At 44.1% G+C, this 21,612-nt stretch overlaps 1 protein-coding gene across 4 annotated transcripts in view; it reads right to left on the reverse strand.

The window, feature by feature from the left end:
* The window catches only part of LOC106587205 (myotubularin-related protein 13), a 154,619-nt gene that overhangs the window by 49,972 nt on the left and 83,035 nt on the right, over positions 1 to 21,612 (reverse strand). For all 4 annotated transcript variants that reach the window (XM_014175341.2, XM_014175348.2, XM_014175346.2 and 1 more), the window contains exons 7-16: positions 15,966 to 16,098; positions 15,366 to 15,474; positions 14,832 to 14,945; positions 13,429 to 13,506; positions 13,004 to 13,117; positions 12,004 to 12,132; positions 11,745 to 11,843; positions 11,383 to 11,596; positions 11,096 to 11,205; positions 10,060 to 10,209 (exon numbers count right to left, since the gene is read on the reverse strand). In XM_014175341.2, coding sequence (XP_014030816.2) covers positions 10,060 to 10,209; positions 11,096 to 11,205; positions 11,383 to 11,596; positions 11,745 to 11,843; positions 12,004 to 12,132; positions 13,004 to 13,117; positions 13,429 to 13,506; positions 14,832 to 14,945; positions 15,366 to 15,474; positions 15,966 to 16,098 — 1,250 coding nt within the window. The remainder of the gene's footprint in view (positions 1 to 10,059; positions 10,210 to 11,095; positions 11,206 to 11,382; positions 11,597 to 11,744; positions 11,844 to 12,003; positions 12,133 to 13,003; positions 13,118 to 13,428; positions 13,507 to 14,831; positions 14,946 to 15,365; positions 15,475 to 15,965; positions 16,099 to 21,612) is intronic.

The following is a 21,612-nucleotide window of genomic DNA, read 5'->3' on the forward strand; positions in this document are numbered from 1 at the left end:
TTTAGGGGCTTCATAGCAAAGGGGATGAATACATATGCACGCACCACTTTTATTTTTTTGAATTTTGACTATTTTGTGTATGTCCATTACATGAAATCCAAATAAAAATCAATTTAATTTACAGGTTGTAATGCAACAAAATAGGAAAAACGCCAAGGGGGATGAATACTTATGCAAGGCACTGTAAATTGCAGCTCGTCCAGAACAAAGCAGCAAGTACGGCACTTAGACGTACACGGAAAGAAAGTGTCAGTAATGTGTGTCAATCTCGCCTGGCTCAAAGCGGAAGAGATTGACTGCATCACTCTTGGTCTTTGTGCGAGGTATTGATGTGTTGAAGGTACTGAACTGTCTGTTCAAGCAGTTGGCACAAAGTTCGGACGCTCATCTGTACAACACAAGATATGCAAATCAATCAGAGGCCTCTTCAAAGTCCCAGAACAGAGGCTGGGAAACGCAAAGTATTAAATAGAGCCATGACTACTTTACAGATGGCACTATGCATTGGGGCATGTAGCATTCTCCTGGCATCTGCCAAACCCAGATAGAACGCATTTCCAGTGTTCAAAGCCAATGGCATTGCGCATGGTGATCTTAGGCTTGTGTGCGGCTGCTTGGCCATGCAAACCCATATCATGAAGCTGACATTGCTTCCAGAGGCAGATTGGAACTCGTTAGTGAGTGTTGGAACTGAGGACAGACGATTTTCACATGCTAGACACTTCAGCAGTCGGTGGTCCCGTTCTGTGAGCTTGTGTAGCCTACCACGTCATGGCTGAGCCGTTGTTGCTCCTAGATGTTTCCACTTCACAATAACAGCACTTACAGTTGACCGGGCAGCTCTAGCAGGGCAGAAATTTGACGTACTGAAAGGTGGCATCATATGACAGTGCCATGTTGAAAGTCTATGAGCTCTTCAGTACAAGCCATTCTACTACCAATATTTGTCTATGGAGATTGCATGGCGGTGTGCTCAATTTTATACACCTGTCAGCAACAGGTGTGGCTGAAATAGCCAAAGCCACTAATTTGAAAGGCAGTCCACATACTTTTGTATATATAATGCATGTAGGCTATGTATGTAGTTTAGTCCTTGACTAATTATGTTCTGTACTATCTATGTATTATGTCATATTTCATGTGGACACCAGGAAGAGTAGCTGTTGCTTTTGATCCAAACCAATGGAGAGAGCGCAAGCAGGTTCCCTGACTCTCACACCCTAGTCTGAGTGGGGTTGTAGCCAAGGTTCCCTCCATTGTTTTCTGCACTGAGCAAATTTCAGGTCTGCCCCGTGCAAACTTGAAGTTGTGAAAATTCTGTCGCAACACTCACTTTAGGTTACAGTTAAGTGGCCAAGTAGGCTACTGTGGCTACTTGATCATAATTGACATTTTAGTCATTTTAGTCATTTAGCAGACGCTCTTATCCAGAGCAACTTACAGTAGTGAATGCATACATTTCATACATTTTTTCCCCATACTGGTCCCCCGTGGGAATCGAAACCCAGAACCATGGCGTTGCAAACACCATGCTCTACCAACTGAGCCACACAGAACCACCTACCAGAGTGGCCTACTATAAAAAAACAAATGGAGAAAAACACATCCAATAACATTTTAACATGGAAATAGCTGTTCTATCATTCAGCCTACAGTAGCAGCCAATGTGTAGTGTTCAATGCCTACATTCCATTAAGCTTCGCATTAACCTGTTTATTCACTTGTCCTTCAGACAAGGTGACTTACATTTAAAAATATTTAATCTTTATATAATCTTTATTTAACTAGGCAAGTCAGTTAAGAACAAATCATTATTTACAATGACGGTCTACACCGGCCAATCCCGGACAATGCTGGGTCTTTTGTGCGCTGCCCTAGGGGACTCCCAATCGCGACCGGTTGTGAATTCGAACTAGGGTGTCTGTAGTGACGCCTCAAGCACTGAGATGCAGTGCCTTAGACTGCTGCGCCACACAAAATGTTGTTTGATGCAAGAAACCACTTTACAAAATAAATTTCATTATTACAGAGAATCAAGACAAATTATGCTACCTTCTGCCTATTGGCTACTTAAGTTCATTCAAGACTGTCACAAACTACAACACTGCTCCTTTAAGATATAAAAGCTCTTTACCTGACTCGCTGTTCAAAGATGGCTAGAAATGCACACCTTTTGTTCTCTTGTTGGAAGCAATCACTCCCCCATTGTTGACTACAACTGAGCTATAACTGGGCTAATAACTCACTAACGAGCAAAGAAAACGAAGAAATATGCACACGTGGCTACATGCAGCTCTCACTTTGATCTCAAAACAAGCACATCTAGTGACTGTACTATAGCCTAAACACAGTCCAGTTCAAAGTGAATAGCACAGATCCATATATGGAAATTGAATTTTTTATTTCAATTTCATTTAACCAGGTAGACCAGTTAATTTACAACTGCGACCTGGCCAAGATAAGGCAAAGCAGTGCGACAAAAACAACAGAGTTACACATGGGATAAACAAATGAACTGTCAATAAAACAATAGAAAAATCTGTATACAGTGTGTGCAAATGAAGTAAGGAGGTAAGGCAATAAATAGGCCATATTGGCGAAGTAATTACAATTTAGCAATTTACAGTGGAGTGATATACAGTTGAAGTCGGAAGTTTACATACACTTAGGGTGTAGTCATTAAAACTCGTTTTTCAACCACTCCACAAATTTCTTATTAACAAACTACAGTTTTGGCAAGTCGATTAGGACATCTACTTTGTGCATGACAAGTCATTTTTCCAACAATTGTTTACAGACAGATTTTTTTCACTTAAAATTCACTGTATCACAATTCCAGTGGGTCAGAAGGTTACATACACTAAGTTGACTGTGCCTTTAAACAGCTTGGTTAATTCCAGAAAATGATGTCATGGCTTTAGAAGCTTCTGATAGGCTAATTGACATCATTTGAGTGTACCTGTGGATATATTTCAAGGCCTACCTTCTAACTCAGTGCATCTTTGCTTGACATCATGGGAAAATCAAAAGAAATCAGCCAAGACCTCAGAAAAAGAAAAAAAATTGTAGACCTCCACAAGTCTGGTTCATCTTTGGGAGCAATTTCCAATCGCCTGAAGGTACCACGTTCATCTGTGCAAACAATAGTACGCAAGTATAAACACCATGGGACCACGCAGCCGTCTTACCGCACAGGAAGGAGACGCGTTCTGTCTCCTAGAAATAAACGTACTTTGTTGCGAAAAGTGCAAATCAATCCCAGAACAATAGCAAAGGACCTTGTGAAGATGCTGGAGGAAACGGGTACAAAAGTATCTATTTCCACAGTAAATAAGTCCTATATCGACATAACCTGAAAGGCCGCTCAGTAAGGAAGTAGCCACTGCTCCAAAACCGCCATAAAAAAAGCGAGACTACGGTTTGCAACTGCACATGGGGACAAAGATGGTACTTTTGGAGAAATGTACTCTGGTCTGATGAAACAAAAATAGAACCGTTTTCCCATAATGACCATCCTTATGTTTGGAGGAAAAGGGGGGAGGCTTGCAAGCCGAAGAATACCATCCCAACCGTGAAGTACGGGGTCAACAAAGTCAAGGTATTGGACTGGCCATCACAAATCCCTGACCTCAAACCTATAGAAAATTTGTGGGCAGAACTGAAAATGCGTGTGAGCAAGGAGCCCTACAAACCTGACTCGGTTACACCAGCTCTGTCAGGAGGAATGGGCCAAAATTCACCCAACTTATTGTGGGAAGCTTGTGGAAGGCTACCCAAAATGTTTGACCCAAGTTAAACAATTTAAAGGCAACGCTACCAAATACTAATTGAGTGTATGTAAACTTCTGACCCACTGGGAATGTGATGAAAGAAATAAAAGCTGAAATAAATCATTCTCTCTGCTATTATTCTGACATTTCACATTCTTAAAATAAAGTGGTGATCCTAACAGACCTAACTGACAGGGAATTTTTACTAGGATTAAATGTCAGGAATTGTGAAAAACTAAGTTTAAATGTATTTGGCTAATGTGTATGTAAACTTCCGACTTCAACTGTATGTGCAGATGAGGATGTGCAAGTAGAAATACTGGTGTGCAAAAGAGCAGAAAAAAAAACCAAATATGGGGATGAGGTAGGTAGTTGGTTGGATCGGCTATTTATAGATGGGCTGTGTACATCTGCAGCGATCGGTAAGCTGCTCTGACAGCTGACGCTTAAAGTTAGTTAGGGAGATAAGTCTTCAACTTTAGTGATTTTTGCAATTTGTTCCAGTCATTGGCAGCAGAGAACTGGAAGGAAAGTCGGCCAAAGGAGGAGTTGGCTTTGAGGATGACCAGTAGTGAAATATACTTGCTGGAGCGCGTGCTACAGGTGATTGTTGCTATGGTGACCAGTGAGCTGAGATAAGGTGGAGCTTTACCTAGCAAAGACTTATAGATGACCTGGAGCGAGTGGGTTTGGTGACGAATATGTAGCGAGGACCAGCCAACGAGAGCATACAGGTCGCAGTGGTGGGTAGTATATGGGGCTTTGGTGATAAAACGGATGGCACTGTGATAAACTGCATCCAATTTGCTGAGTAGCGTGTTGGGAGGCTATTTTGTAAATGACGTCGCCAAAGTCGAGGATCGGTAGGATACTCAGATTTACAAGGGTATGTTTGGCAGCATGAGTGAAGGAGGCTTTGTTGCGAAATAGGAAGCCGATTCTAGATTTAATTTTGGATTGGAGATGCTTAATGAGTCTGGAAGGAGAGTTTACAGTCTAACCAGACACCTAGGTATTTATAGTTTTCCACATATTCTAAGTCAGAACCGTCCAGAGTAGTGATGCTAGTCGGCCGGACGGGTGCAGGCAGCGATCGGTGAAGAGCATGCGTTTAGTTTTACTAGCATTTAAGAGCAGTTGGAGGCCACGGAAGGAGTGTTGTACGACGTCCAAGCTCATTTGGAGGTTTGTTTTGCATATAGACCTACTGCAGCTCTGATTGGTTATGGTGCACCAGTCTGTGTAGAATCCTACTCCAATGCACTCTGCCTTCAAGAAAATCTCTTGCACAGTTAATTTTGCATACTAAATCTTGCATAGTTTTTTTTTCTCAGTATATTACATTGAAAGTGACTAATATTGCATTGATTTGATCACAATTGCCGCAGTAGAGCGAAACGTTGATAGTGTTAACTAAATGGGAAACTGTAGAAAGTTGAATGAAGTTCAATCTCTTGTGGGCTTATATTTCTTCTGCACGGAAGGCCGATGTGAGCTGCGCACTCTCAGCTTAGAGGGAACATTGGTTATGGCCCATCTGGCCAATAGCATCACAGCATTTGGCCAGCCCAGAGTACATCTGAACATATACTAATCTAGAATGGATAGACCTACAACTTTTCTCCTATGCCCAACAACCCCCAGCAGGTGAAGGAGCACATGTGTGAATGACATTCTGACAGCGTTTTGTGAGCACTGTCATGGGGCCCATAATTCTCTCGGATAGGAAATGGTTGAGATGCCAGGATGCATTTTTACCCCTTTTTCCACAGCAGGGCTCCGCTCGCCTGGCCTTGCCTTGTGCAATGTCCACTTTCAAACCTGCAACAGCTTGGAGGGGGATAGAGGGAGGAGAGGTGCTCTGCACAGCGGCTGCACGCACACAGAAACAAAATAGGCTCTACATTAGTGCAAATACTCCAATTAAGGTCAGTCATGTCTTTGATTCATGTGGCTGTCAAGTAGGAGATACGACTTAGAACAGCTGCAGAATGTTTACCACATACACAGATAAGATGCGTCCAGCACAGATAGCACTGGCATCCACTTTGGACAGATTAGTCAACGTCTTACTGTAACAGTTGAGGTCAAAGCACTTGAGGAATGGACAACTAATGTGTTTGGTCAGAGCTCATTGGTTTTCAAAGAAGATGAACACTGTATGGTCTTCATCTGATACCTCTGGTGATGGCTCAATCAGCCAATCACATCACACCACACAGACAGATCTGCTGGCAGAGCATCTTATCTCATTAAAATAACAATTGACTCAGAATAACAGTAAGGTAAATATTTACTTTGAATACTTCAAATACTTGCAATAAATGGAGAAAAAAAAAGCGGGGTACGGTATGTAAACAAACCTTGAAGCATTTAATGAGAGCGGGGAAAATGCGTCACTAACAGTCAGTCTCAGCAGACACAGGTTCACTGTCTCTCCAGTAGGGACAAACATGGGCATGTTCTGCACCAGGGAATGACATTTCCTCAGAAATATTTTTCTCTTCTTCAGATTTGTAAGAAAACACAGAAATTACAATAATGTCCAGTCTTTTGAAGGCTCACTTGGTCCTCCATGGCCTTACAAATACTTGAGGTGACTTATGTTCTGCCTTGAGTGCGCTGCTTCAGGAAAGTGTGGAGTTGAGGACGGCCAAGCTGGGGCTCAGTGACTGTACACAGACATCCACTGAGTTACAGTATAGCCTGATTTAAAGAACTACTCTGAGTGATGAGATCCCACACCTACTTCCATTAGAGAGGACTATCCCCTGTCTCACCTGGTTGTCTGTCAGTAAGCAGAAACTTAGGACACTGTATACACACACTGCTTTGACTCATACTGTAGTACAGAGGAACTCAGCAGAACAAACACTGCTCTCTGTGGATGAGTGCCCCTTCAAAACAGTTTGAACCGCAAACGCTAGCCTTCTAACAGTCAGTCAACAGAGCCAGGGCAACACAGAGATCCAGGTAGCCTAGCCTAAGAGTGTTGGGCCAGTAACCGAAATGTTGCTGGTTCAAATCAGGAGGAAAAATCTGCCGTTCTGTCCTTTAACACGGCAGTTAACCCCCAACAACAGCAGCCCCCCGCATCTCTCTGAGAAATGCAGAAGACATATTTCGGTCGAATCCATTCAGTTGTGCAACTGACTAGGTATCACCTTTCCTAGTACGCAGCCCTACGGTTAGCCCCAAACTGACATGTTACATGTGGCCCATAAACACTTGATTGGCCTCAGAATGACGATATCATCAGAAATGTGAGATGTTTTTAGATAGAAACACACATGCCTCCCATCTCATTCTAATGAGGCATCATTCTGTCACTGTACAGAGACTGTGGTGCATAGCACACTATAGAGGTCACACTAGCTTTGTGGGGTGTTGAGGGATCACACACACAATCACTGGCATCAGTGCAATCTGTGATATATCTCCAAGGGCTTTTTGACAGGGAAGGGCGTTGAGAGGAGAGGGGTGAAAGTGAAATACGAGAGTAATTACTGCCGAGGCAATCTGCTATTTCTGTTCCTTTTTACAGCCCATCTGAGACAAATCCATGGACCTGGGCTACGGACCAGGACACAGAATCAGGACCAAATAACTGCAAAATGGATGGACCTCTGGCCTGTTGTTGCCTCAGTGAAAATATAGGGGAGAAATAACAATACAGTATTACACCGTAAAGCTAAATGAAATTATAGAGAAATGCTCGCTATGTTTTAGCTAACCTTTTGGCAAGTAAACCATCGCTCCATTTTAAATACCAGCTCCATGAGTAAAATTGTTGCTTATTTTGTTATGCGAGGCAAAGCAGAGATTAAATCAAAATAAGATGGGAATGTCTGGTGAAATGAGAACCCTGAAGGTTTGGAGATAATATACACACTGGCCTCTATCCATCTACCTTTAAGGGTGAAGTCACAACATTAGGTCACCAGAAGTGCAGTACTATGCTGACAGGCAGTTCATCTCAGATGCACTGGGGATGTTTTGGTGTGGAGATGTCCATCTCTAATGGTGGACTATATCTGTTGTTTGGGTTTGAATAGTGGTTGTTGAGGAGAGACACGGGCCCTGGACTGATGCTTGGTGCCACAGCCAGACAGAACCCCTTCGCTCCAGCCCGTCACCCCCCTCCCTCTCCTGACATGTTCCATGCTGTATTATGGGAAACCCTGCCAAGTGCCCCCTGGACCAAACACGGTACTAGAGAGACAGTCTGTATAAATCCACACGGAGTCACTCCGCTGCGCTTGGCTCTAAATAAAAATCCTCTGGTCCAGGGTGCACACACTCACACGTGGTTGTTATCCTGTCTAATCAACTCTGAAGGTTGGTATTGAATGCATCTCACATGCTTTGCTTTATAGCATCTGCCTAGGGATTCAGTATTCCCAATGCAATGTCACTGAAAATGCTCATGTCCAGTTTGAGGGGGAAAAAAATATTTATCTGCAGAAATACTATTAATCTGGTCCTTGAAAAAAATAAACTCCACATCAGGATCCCATTTCAGGGAGAAACAATACATGTCAGACACGCTCGCAGCCCAGCTATCAGATAACACAGCCACATTAAGCAACCTAATACACAAGCATTTCTACATTGTTCTGTACATTCCAGAATGGTCCGGTATTCGCCAGACAGATCTAGCAACAAATAAGACTAATCTGCAGTTATTATAGAGAGAGTCCCAGTGTCATTGTGGTGTCTTTCAACAGCTCTGTACCACAGGGAGACTACTGTAGGACCAGCAGCTTCATCCCATCACTACCTTGGCTTGGACAGAGTGGGACCTGGACTCAGATACTGAAGACATGCGGTTAGCTATGCATGCAGGGGGCAACTGAAACCAGGTGGTATGGCTCAGCTCCTAGAACCTGTGTTGCTGACAGGAGCACAGGAAGGGAGAGCATATATACCTCTGTCATGTATAAATTACACAGCCACTGGTTGGCTGGCTGGCTCTTGACCTATTTTACAAGTGGGGAGGCCAGTGACCTCTACACACCCAGGCTAAAGGCAGATGGTGGGATTAATTGGCTCGCCATCATCGATCATTTGGCCAGAAGAATGCGTGGAATCCAGAGCCACTCCATAAAAGTTGCTCTCTGTGAACACTGCTCCGAATCATTAAATTCCCGTGGCAACAGCCATGCGAGGCTGTAAAACATGAGGAACTACCACAGAGGCCTCAGCTCTGACTCTGAGCTCCGAGCCCTCCTCTCCCACCTGATTGATGGCAGAGTGAAACTTTATGGGGCGTGTGCAGCACAGGGAGAGCAGAATAAACCACTAATCTCTTTGTCTAATAACCGAAGCGATAGCGCAAAAACCCAATAGCCCCCAGGTACATCAAACACCAACCTTTTATTAGACATGTGGTGCGCAGTGAGCACTCACTTTTGACAATCTGTCAAACTATTGCAAATGAAGACTAACTTGAGCATAAATCACTGGGAAAATATGATTTGGCCATTCTTCCACCTGCAGCCAAGCATGACTAAGGTAAGGGAGAAGGGCAGTAAGAGCACGTATGGTGCAGTAGCAGCACGTGTTGTTGCCAGAGACCTGTGTACCCTAGGAAGCTATCTGAGTGGTGGAACAGGCAGAGCTCTACATCACCTTGCCAGAGCTGTCTGCTTAGCATTTGGTCAGCTGGGAAAATGCTCTCGCTGTCTCGTACTGTTTCCGTTATAGACAACTTCAGACGCGCTAAATTAGAACCAGTTAAAGCCTGGAAACAAACTGCTGCTTCCTGCTCCTCAAATATTTTTGTGGTTTACCTGTTATTGCCTCTGTGAGAATGTTAGGGAACACCCAAGAAGAAAGGCTGCCACTGATATCTGGATACTTACTGTACATTAGCTATTACAAAACAGTGTTCCATCCTTTGTAGGAGGAGTATGTTGACATTGAGACTTTTAGGAGGGATGTTAACTACCTCGTGGAGGGACATACCGCACACTGAACTTTAATAGCTCCCGAGTGGCGCGGTGGTCTAAGACACTGCATCTCAGTGCAAGAGGCGTCACTGCAGTACCTGGTTCGAATCCAGGCTGCATCACATCCGGCTGTGATTGGGAGTCCCATAGGGCGGCGCACAATTGGCCCAGCGTCATCCGGGGCAGGCCGTCATTGTAAATAAGAATTTGTTCTTAACTGACTTGCCTAGTTAAATAAAGGTTAAAATTAAATTAAAATAACAGAGCCAGTTGGATTGTTCTGAAAGAGTCACATGACTTAGGTGTGACAGGGACAGACTGGCTGAGCTTTGACCCACCTGGAGGGCACAGTTCATCATGCGGATGACGTAGTCAAACTGTTGGTGGTCCAGTATGGCCCGGTTCTGCTGGACGTGCAGACTGAGCTCCTCAGTTAGACACTGGCGAGCCGCCTTGCCTTTCAGAGCACGCAGCGCAGCCGGCAGCGTCTGGGAACACAGCACAGCAGACACAGAGCCTGTTTTTTAACACAAATGACCACCACAACATACATGAACAAATATTCTTCTGAATTGATTTCTTAACATCCCAGAATTCTAGAACCTGCTACAGCCAAGAAACCTAAGCTAGTAGGTCTGCAGGAGCTCAGGAACAATAGCAGCTACAATATTACCAGTCCAGACAGTGAATTGTTGACCTCTGGGAAATATTAATATGACACATTTCATACTAATGTCAAAGTACGAGAAAAAATGTGATGGTAGTCTGGGTAATGGTTTTCACATTGGCTGTATAATGTATATTGAGGTGAAGGGTTTATAGGCCCGGGGGTGGGGGGGTCTATAGCTGGCGTACTGTGTGTTCCTCTATCAACACAGGGATGCACGTCTGCCTTATATAACCTGCGTATTACAGCCAGAGGTGCAGGCACAAAGGAACTGGCTCCATTTCATGCAGTACACACGGGACACCCGCATCAACGTTCCTATGGGCTTTTCTATAGGGGGTGCCACGGCGCGGGGAAATCAAAGAGCATCATTTACGTGTAAATGCTTTACGGGAAAAAGCAGAAAGCAAAAACAGCTATGCCATTAACCTCGGTGTTAAAACAATGGGGTCATTTCTGCTGATAACGAGGAGATTATGAGGCTAGTCTAAGTGTTTGATTATCTGTCTCCAGTGTGGTCCTGTCTCCCAGCTGGGAGGTATAATTAGCCTGATAGAGTTGAGAGCGCTAACTCCAGACCGACACACACGGTTGCCTGCCTGCTGTAATCGGAGGAATGGATGTCAGTCCAGATGTCTGGGCCATTACAGACGTGGCTGATTCCGCTGTGCTGAGAGACAGGGATTAGGGAGGATGCCGTGCGTCACCTTCTCCGTCTCCTGGGTCTTGTTGTCGAAGATGAAGGAGATGCAGCTCCTCACCACCTCTAGCCTGCGAGCGCTGTTGAACACTGAGCCCATCTTCCCCATGATGGACACTGCACAGATGAGGGGTGAGCAGGTTAGGAATACAAGCTACGCTAGTACAGACGCCATTCAATACTCAGCAACTAAGTGCTTACAGCTATTAACACATTATAGACAGACTCCTGCCAAGCCATTTGTCTCACACAGGAGCAGGCATGGACTAGAGCTGATGTTTGTGTCTCACGTACCCACGGGAGGGCCGGCGGGCACCACACACTTCCTCTCTGCGCGGGTGGTGGTAGTGATGGCAGGGGTGCTGGGATGCTTGGCCAGGCCCTCCGCCAGCAGCCGCTCCACCTTCTCATCGTCCAGCAGGGGGAAGGGCATCACATGCACCCGCAGGTGGGAGCCCTCCGTGGGCCGAGGCACTTTCTGGAACGCCATGTGGGGGTTGGGATTCTCCTGTAATGGACCATTCAATAATAAAACATACAGACAAGAACAACATCTGTGACGGCCATAGGACATGCTATAACACTAAAGAGTACAGAAAGTGCCTAATGTGAACACTATAGCATACAGGCCCAGAGGCTGAGTGATGTTAACTCACATTTTTGTACAGTTGGTCAGAGAGTTCCCTCATGTGCTTCTGCAGCTTGGCAGGGCTGGCCGCCTCCTCCTTAAAGCGCTCCATGTCAAAGGCCACCAGCTACAGAACCAACAACAAGTCAGTCAAGCTGTTCCCAAACGATACAATCTCTCGACAAGCCCAGTTTCATACACAACAGTGAAATTAGAAAAATTGTTGCCAAATCATACTGAAGCTGCAAAACACACAGTCTGGTTACAGTAGCCATGCCCGACAGTACCTCATCAAAGAGATCACAGGCTCTGTAAGGCGGCCCCCTTTCAGACACGAAGCCAGCGAAGGCCATGCCATCCAGAACCTTGGTCAGGAAGTCATTTTCGATCAGGCCTCTCTGGCCCAGGAAGGCAGTCTGTAGGGGGACAGGGTCAAAGGTTAAATAATGGTAGGTACATAAATATGTACGTTTAGGACTGTAACAGCCTCTTTATTTTACTTTTTTTTTATCACAATGAACCCAGTCACAAAAGTGAAACAGATGACAGAAGATATGTTGAATCAGGCCTGTGATTCGTGCTAGTGGGTGAAAGAGATAGAAAACGGGGGCAGTTTTTCTAGACTCCCCAGTCTACGTCTCTCCGTAAAAAAGCGTCGAGTTTCTGTAGATTCGTGATGAATTCCTGGCCCATAATCCGAGCCATGTGGGGTACTTTGAGAGGGATGTGCTGAGAGGTTACCATGGAGACGCAGCAGACACAAACAAATACAAACCCAGCTATTTGTCTATTTTTATTTGATATATTTCATATGGCTCATCGCAAGGCCATTGGCCAAGGTTGACAGCACTTAACACAAACAAGCAGATAGCATAGTGAAGAGTCATACTGCCAGTCACTAAAGCGCATCCTTATAACACACACACACACACACGCTAAAACAAAACACCTCCAAACAGCTTTATCAAACAGGATAAGACAGGATAGGAGAGAATCCTCTTGTTCTTGGATTCCCTCCAAACATTCTTTTACAGGCTGAGAGGAACAAGGGATAAACGTCAGCCTATCAAATGTTAATGGGGACAAACCAATTGAATAAATAAGGTAACCACGTACATTGCAGTGATCAGTGAAATGTGATCTTTTCCGGAATTACAACAGCATGGGGGGCAAACGTACGTCATCATCAGGAGACACATTGAGGGTGTGATGGAGCACATGGCTTCAGTTGGCAATAAGGTTTTTGACCCACCCAGATTGAGTTGAACAGAAGTGCGTTGATCTCACCTTGTGAAAGTGGATAACAGGTTCAGAATGGATGCGGATAAGCTGCAGGCAGGACCTGTAGCCCTGGAAGAGTTGAGCAAACAGCCTGAGGAACACGGCTCGCACCTCCTTATCCTGAAACACAAGGGAGAGAGGGGAGAGTCAGCTCACAAACATGCCATGAATACCCCCTTGTTAATTCAGTTCACATCTTAACGTGATTATTCTACCATCTGAAGAAATGGAAACCCCCACTAAAGTTCACATTTTTGTGCTATCATAGGTCGGACAAGAGACGAGCGTGTTATAGGAGATATCTCAGAGCAGTGGTGTTCTCCTCATATCACAAACACATGATGTTCTGGGAAAAGGCTCCATCTATTACAATGAGACATGGCCAGGGGTAAAGGATGAAGACACTGTTTACTGGAATGATGGTGCCTTACCAACAGTTTGAGGTTGGAGGGGGCTGTGCGAGGGGGTGGGAAGGCATTGTCAGCCATCTCCAGATCAGGATGCAAAACCTGAAAATAATAAAAAATCCTCTTAGGAAAAAACAAAGTCAAGACTAAGTACATTTTTATGTTTCAGATTACATGAACAAATAATCCTTACAATAACTAGACGAGTTACATAAGGACAGAACATTATACAGCTGTTTGCAACAAACCACATTCTCATTATGATCTAATGTGAATTGTCTAACGAGGATCTGTGATTTCCAAGGATGAGCATTGGTGTATGCTGGGTACCTACCAGAGACAGGGCAGTCTGTGTAGAGTGTAACAGGTACCTACCAGAGACAGGGCAGTCTGTGTAGTGTGTAACAGGTACGTACCAGAGACAGGGCAGTCTGTGTAGAGTAAAAGGTACATACCAGAGACAGGGCAGTCTGCGTAGTGTGTAACAGGTACGTACCAGAGACAGGGCAGTCTGTGTAGTGTGTAACAGGTACGTACCAGAGACAGGGCAGTCTGTGTAGTGTGTAACAGGTACGTACCAGAGACAGGGCAGTCTGTGTAGTGTGTAACAGGTACGTACCAGAGACAGGGCAGTCTGTGTAGTGTGTAACAGGTACGCGCACCAGAGACAGGGCAGTCTGTGTAGTGTGTAACAGGTACGTACCAGAGACAGGACAGTCTGTGTAGTGTGTAACAGGTACGTACCAGAGACAGGGCAGTCTGTGTAGTGTGTAACAGGTACGTACCAGAGACAGGGCAGTCTGTGTAGTGTGTAACAGGTACGTACCAGAGACAGGGCAGTCTGTGTAGTGTGTAACAGGTACGTACCAGAGACAGGGGAGTCTGTGTAGTGTGTAACAGGTACGTACCAGAGACAGGGCAGTCTGTGTAGTGTGTAACAGGTACGTACCAGAGACAGGGCAGTCTGTAGTGTGTAACAGGTATGTACCAGAGACAGGGCAGTCTGTGTAGTGTGTAACAGGTATGTACCAGAGACAGGGCAGTCTGTGTAGTGTGTAACAGGTATGTACCAGAGACAGGGCAGTCTGTGTAGTGTGTAACAGGTACGTACCAGAGACAGGGCAGTCTGTAGTGTGTAACAGGTATGTACCAGAGACAGGGCAGTCTGTAGTGTGTAACAGGTACGTACCAGAGACAGGGCAGTCTGTGTAGTGTGTAACAGGTACGTACCAGAGACAGGGCAGTCTGTAGTGTGTAACAGGTACGTACCAGAGACAGGGCAGTCTGTGTAGTGTGTAACAGGTACGTACCAGAGACAGGGCAGTCTGTGTAGTGTTACAGGTACGTACCAGAGACAGGGCAGTCTGTAGTGTGTAACAGGTACGTACCAGAGACAGGGCAGTCTGTAGTGTGTAACAGGTACGTACCAGAGACAGGGCAGTCTGTGTAGTGTGTAACAGTGGTTCAGGGAGCTGGGACAGGTGGATGCACTCTGGAATCTTTATGGTTCCTCCATCCAGATCAGCTATGATAACGTCCAACTGTAAGACAGACAACACACACCACTAAACAATCCTTTCCAATTAGTTAGATACCTATTTTAGCTGTAGAGCACATTCTACATTACTATGGCAGAGCGTATAAGAGAAACTAAGGTCGAAACCTACCAAAACAGGCTCTTGGCCAACACAGTGGAGGAGTCACAACTCCCTGAATCTAAGGGACTCAGGAGGCCGCATCAATCGGCACAAGGAATGTCAGCTCAACATAACATTTCCTTAAAATGTACAGTGACTCAAATATATCATACGGCTCCATTATTCACTGGCAACTGGTTACATTATGCAAGTTTTCAATGAATCAGTCTAAATAAAGGTATGTTGTTATCGCTGGTGTCCTGTACATGTTGAATCAGGGTCAGAGGCAGTTCATGTCTGGAGAAGGTGCTAAACATCACTCACCAGTTCTTGGATCTCGCTCTGGAACATGGAGTGGACCCCGATGATGAAGGGAGTGGGTGAGCTCAGCACCTCTAGCAGCCGTGACGGCAGGATGGGGATGTATGGGTAACTGAGTTTCAAACAGGAGACGACAGTGAGTAAACACACAACACTTGCCAGGTCAAATTCTACATCAAACTGTGGTGCTCCAAGTGACCATTTTGGTGTTCAGTAAACCAGAGAATAATCTTTCAAGTACATTTACATTTGAGTCATTTAGCAGACACTCTTATCCAGAGCAACTTACAGTAAGTGGATTCATCTTAATGACATATGAGAACAGATAAAGACCATTTTGGAATGTTGTTTTGTTTAGTCACAAAATGTCAGAAAGTCAGTTGGCAACGCAATCAACATGAACATCTTAATACGTTTGAACTTTCAATGTGGCCATAATCAAAGCCAGCCTAAGTGTAACAATTTTACTGAGGAACAAACAAATCACGATAATAAGAAACATTATCATTCAAGTCACACTTGGTGCAAGGCAAGTCATGTCAATAGCCGAGGCGTAATGGGGACTGATGGGGGAACGTGGAGACCGACGGGCCAATCACGTACCTGTATTTGAGGGGGAACATGAGTGCTTCCAGAGCACGCGACGCCTCCCCTAGTCTCTGGTAACTCGTAGAATGGAACAAAACCTTGTGTTCGGTCAGAACCGCACAAAACAGACTCAGAACATTCTGGATTCCTGGCAGAAGAAAGTAGAGAGAATGTGTAATTAAATTAGGTATTCGGTTGGACAATTGATAAAACTTTTTTTTTTTTTTTAAACAATGTTGGGGGTGGATTTTATTTCTAAGCTGCGCAAACAATACTCAGAGTAAATTATATTTCTTTGGGGTGATAGAACATGTGCTGTTATCAATCATGCTATGTGACTAGCTGTTTGTTGAAATTATTGGAGGAAAGATCTGTTTTGCAGAGACATACTGCATGAAAACCAAAGTACTGTACATGTTTCACAATATTTTGAAAACATCTCCCTCTTTACTCACAGTATATTATTCACTATTACATTCAGACTTATAACAAATGGCTGAGAAAACAATGTTCTTCTTGCCAACAGTGATAACAGGTGGGTAAACAATGCAATTTCAGCTACAAAACGGTACAGTGTATATTATACACAGAGAGGACAAAACACTAGGAACACCTGCTCTTTCCATGACAGACTGAACAGGTGAAAGCTATGATTCCTTATTGATGTCACTTGTTAAATCCACTTCAATCCATGTAGATGAAGAGGAGGAGACAGGTTAAAGAAGGATTTTTAAGCCTTGAAACAGATTGTGTATGTGTGCCATTCAGAGGATGAATGAAAAGAAAACAATATTTAAGTGCCTTTGAACAGGGTATGGTAGTAGGTGCCAGGTGCACCGGTTTGAGTGTGTCGAGAACTGCAATGCTGCTGGGTTGCTCAAGCTCAACAGTTCCCCATGTGTATCAAAAATGGTCAACCACCCAAAAGACATCCAGCCAACTGACCACTGTGGGAAGCACTGGCCAGCATCCCTTTGGAGCACTTTCGACACCTTGTGGAGTCCATGCCCTGACGAATTGAGGCTGTTCTGAGGTGCAAAAGGGTGTTCCTAATGTTTTGTACAGTCAGTGTATATCATTAATAAGGAAAATACAATTGGAAAAATAGCCAGAGGAAATGACACGCTATGAGACGATATAATCTGTCAAATACCAATATGACAGTCCAGACAAATTCTCAAGTTTTCAGTTCCTGTTATTGTTTCCTATCAACCTATTGTTAGAACAATCCATCACACAATACAGAGATGAAGACAACGGAACACTGGCTAACATATCAGCAGTCCGCTACAAACTGAGGTCCCTGATTCTGTCTGCCTCCAGCTCAGATAGGCCCTGATAAACAGGAATCGGAACATGAACGTAGACATTGTCTGTTCCGTTGTTGACGGAATACCAGGATCTCTCCAAGCGACACAGGCTGGTCACTTGGCTCATTCTCTGTCACCTCAACATGACTTCCTGTGTGGAAGTGCATAGGTCTGAGGTGACTCATCTGGCATTTTTTCGTTTGGCAGCCAATTAGGTTTCATAATGGCATCCTGAGGTAAGCAGCCTGGCTCGTTTAGTGTCCTTGAGGTGTTTACATATCTATGGGAAACAGCGACACATTTCCGACCCTAAATAACAAGAGACCGACCGGGCCAAGACAAAGGCAGCAAACAACAAACAGCCCAGCAGCCTGTCCAGGGCCTGTCCATTCTATCCCCTTGGGGGCCACACTTCCTGTGCAGTGTGACATGTTGGACGGACATTCCTCTAGGATGACCTCTGGACACAGTGGTGCGTAGACATGCTACACGTATATGCACCACACCACCCACTAGGTCTGGGCCTTTTCCCTAGGTCTTGTTTGGTCATAAGGTAGACTGAATAACTCAGTACCTGACAGGCTGGGGGAGAGACAATCACACACAGGGGGAAAGGGGGGGGGTGTAGTCTACTGTAAGTTGTACTGTATTTCATGTTATAACTCAAATCTGTGTTTAATCATTTGTTCTTACAGATTTGACTGACAGTCATGATGAATCACATAGATTTAGCATGTTACACAAAACACATGGCTTTGAATAGACCCTCCAACCTGAGGTGGAAGATGACACAGCCCAGCCAACATGGAGAACAAATCTGTTGCTGATTCATAGAATACAACCATACAAGTAGGAGAGATTCTAAATAATGAGAATATGTTGTGACATATGATCCAACCTTGGGCTGTGCAGCGGTTGCATCGTCACGGTACTCAAACACGCGCAGTGCTTCCCCTATAATGTTTTGGGTCAGTGGTGGCAAAGGTAGAACGAATGATGGCACTAGAGATGATGGCGCCGGCAGATGGTCGCCTCGCTTCAGGTCCTTAGAAAACTATGCAGTTATCACAAGCATTTCGCTACCATCGCATTAACATCTGCTAACCATGTGTATGTGACCAATAACATTTGATTTGAATGTGAGAAGGTCACTTGGTGACTTTTTGAAAGGACATTCTACAAAAAAAATTATGAAAATCAAAAATGTTGACACCATCTGAAATAACATTTAGCTCAACTGATGCAGCATAGCGGCTTTAAAGCACTAATGGAGTCTTTGTAAAAACATTTCTATAATAATCTATCACTGTATGTCTAATGAATCACTGTTTATTTAATAACTCCAAAATATATTTTGTAAAAACAAAATCCCCTGAGGCTCCTTTTGGCCCTTGAAATGCTCAGTCTGATAGTGTGGACGTTAGGAAACAAATTTGAAGATACTATATTTACAAACACAGCCTTAAGTGGGTAGACAGGATGGTCTAGTGCCCTTACCTAGATGAACAGTCATGGTCTATTATAATTACATCACACTGTGATGTAATCATGTGGGCCAAAAGTTCCATCCCACCTGAACACGCTGAAATTCCAGGATCCCCCCCCCCCCCCCCCCAAACAGCTCTTACACAAAAGGCCATTATCAGAATGTCAGTGTTATTTCGACCTCATATAATCACGTTTTTAACTGCACTGCCCCTTTAAATAAATAGGCTGAAGCATGGGGTTTACATCTGCATTTACTTAATTGAAATATCTCAAAAGACTAAATGCATCCAATGCTACATGGTACAAATAAACGTAACTTAACTTAAAATGACACAACGACTAGGTTCAAGTTTAACAACGTTTACTAAACCGTATTTCCACATAGTTGCCACTGCACTCAGGCCAGGTTCATCAGCAGTGAGACTACCACACAGGCGTACTAATAACAGAGTGATAGCGCCATAATAACAGAAACATAGAGATACTTAACATGAATGTAACAGTCACTCTGATCTTAAAAGTGTGTCTCGGCAGAGATGTAAAAAAACGTGGCGGCAACAAATTAGCAGCAGCGGCCCGCCCCTGCTAATATAGGGGAAACACTGATTCTGCACTCAGAACATACTCTCAGCCCGCATTGTATAACAGCAGTGATGGATGGGAGATGCAAGGTGCTTCGCGTACACGAGTCGCATGATCTGATCGCTTCTGGTGCTGTTGGAATGCTTATCCTTCATATGATATCATGTAGTACTGATCAGTTCTTACAGGACATCGGTTACATCACCTGCAGCCCAAGGACATGACAGAGAGCATCTCTTAAGCGTTACATGCAGACCTGCACAAGGGTATTATTGTAAGCAAACTGCAGTGACTTGAGGTGCCCAGGCGCCTCTATCTACACATCATCTTCATCTGTCAGGGACAGGGGCCATGTTCAGATCCAGCATAGGGGGGAATGGACACACTACCGTACACATCACAACACACAGAGGCATTCCTCCTGATGGTTGGACTGAGCTGCACAGTAACAAGCCCCATCTCCTCCTGTTACTCCAAAAACAGCTGTCTAGACCGGAGGAGTTTAGACCCATCCTCTGTCAAGCTCCGGGTAAATACTACACTTTGGAATGTCAATTTTAGAGAGACATGAATCTGTTCCGTTTTATTAGCTTTGTGGACTGTTCCTGGATAACGTGCAGTATTTGGTAACAAAAACAAAGTCGGTGAGGACTGACACAAACCATGGCTGAGGATAATGTCAAGGTACAGGCCATTTGTCTTCATCTCTGTGTGTATCCAGATTGGCTACAAACACATGACTTGAACATGACCCTGATAATTTGTGTATCAGTAAAGTACCCCCCCATGTGCACGTCCACTGCTCGCTGTCCAAATAAACACAAAGGAGCATGCAAACTATTATTGAATTCCTCAAGGGGTTCAGTGCCTAATGCTTACAAGAAACATAATCCATTTAGTTTTGTAACACATTCTTCTAATCACACTAAATGAGGACCTATTTTCCATTACAAATAAAAGAAAGCATTAGAAAAATTTGATTGGAGTTCATTTATTTACTAACTTGCCCCCAACATCGGCCCCTGGAATGCAGACTTGACTGCTGCGGTGATTTGTGTGTATTAAGGACCTGATAAAACCACATACTTGAGTCCAGTGTATGAACTAATGCAGTGAGCAGGAATTTGGGACGGTAATGCCCACGTGAAGCCACCAAACCACAGCAAAGCTACGTCATGTGAACAAGAATGCAAAACAGACAAAGCAAATCCTAGTAAAGGAGTATACATACAGTGCCTTGAGAACGTATTCAAACCCCTCGACTTTTTCCACATAACTCGGCCACTCAAGAACATTCACGGCCTCTTGGTAAGCAAATCCAGTGCATATTTGTCTTTGTCTTTTAGGTTATTGTCCTGCTTAATTAATCTCCCAAAGTCCGGTGGAAAGCACACAACCAGGTTTTCCTCTAGGATTTTGCCTGTGTTTAGCTCCATTCCGTTTCTTTTTTTACTGTGAAAAACTCCCCAATCCTTAACGATTACAAGCATACCCATAACATGATGCAGCCACCACTATGTTTGAAAATATGGAGAGTGTTACTCAGTAATGTGTTGTATTGGGTTTGTCCCAAACATAACACTGTGTTCAGGACAAAAATAAAATTGCTTTGCCACATTTTTTCCAGTATTACTTTAGTGCCTTGTTGGAAACAGGATGCATGTTTTGATATATTTTTACTGTGTATAGGCGTCCTTTTCACTTTGTAAATTAGGTTAGTATTGTGGAGTAACTACAATGTTGATCCATCCTCAGTTTTCTCCTATCACAGCCAATAAACTAACTGTTTAAAGTCACCATTGGCCTCATGGTGAATTCCCTGAACGGTTTCCTTCCTCTCCGGCAACAGAGTTAGGAAGGATGCCTGTATCTTTGTAGTGACTGGGTGCATTGACACCCCATCCAAAGTGTAATTAATAACTTCACCATGCTCAAAGGGATATTCAGTGTCTGCTTTTTTATATTTTTTACCCATCTACCAATAGGTGCCCTTCTTTGCAAGGCATTGGAAAACCTCTCTGGTCTTTGTGGTTGATCTGTGTTTGAAATTCACTGCTCGACTGAGGGACCTTACAGATAATTGTACAGTTGAAGTCGGAAGTTTACATACACCTTCACCAACTACATTTAAACTCAGTTATTCACAATTCCTGACATTTAAATTCCCTGTCTTAGCTCAGTTAGGATCACCACTTTATTTGAAGAATGTGAAATGTCAGAATAATAGTAGAGAGAATTACTTATTTCAGCTTTTATTTATTTCGTCACATTCCCAGTGGGTC

This window comes from Salmo salar, chromosome ssa26, assembly GCF_905237065.1.
Source record: "Salmo salar chromosome ssa26, Ssal_v3.1, whole genome shotgun sequence".
Lineage (NCBI taxonomy): Eukaryota > Metazoa > Chordata > Actinopteri > Salmoniformes > Salmonidae > Salmo > Salmo salar.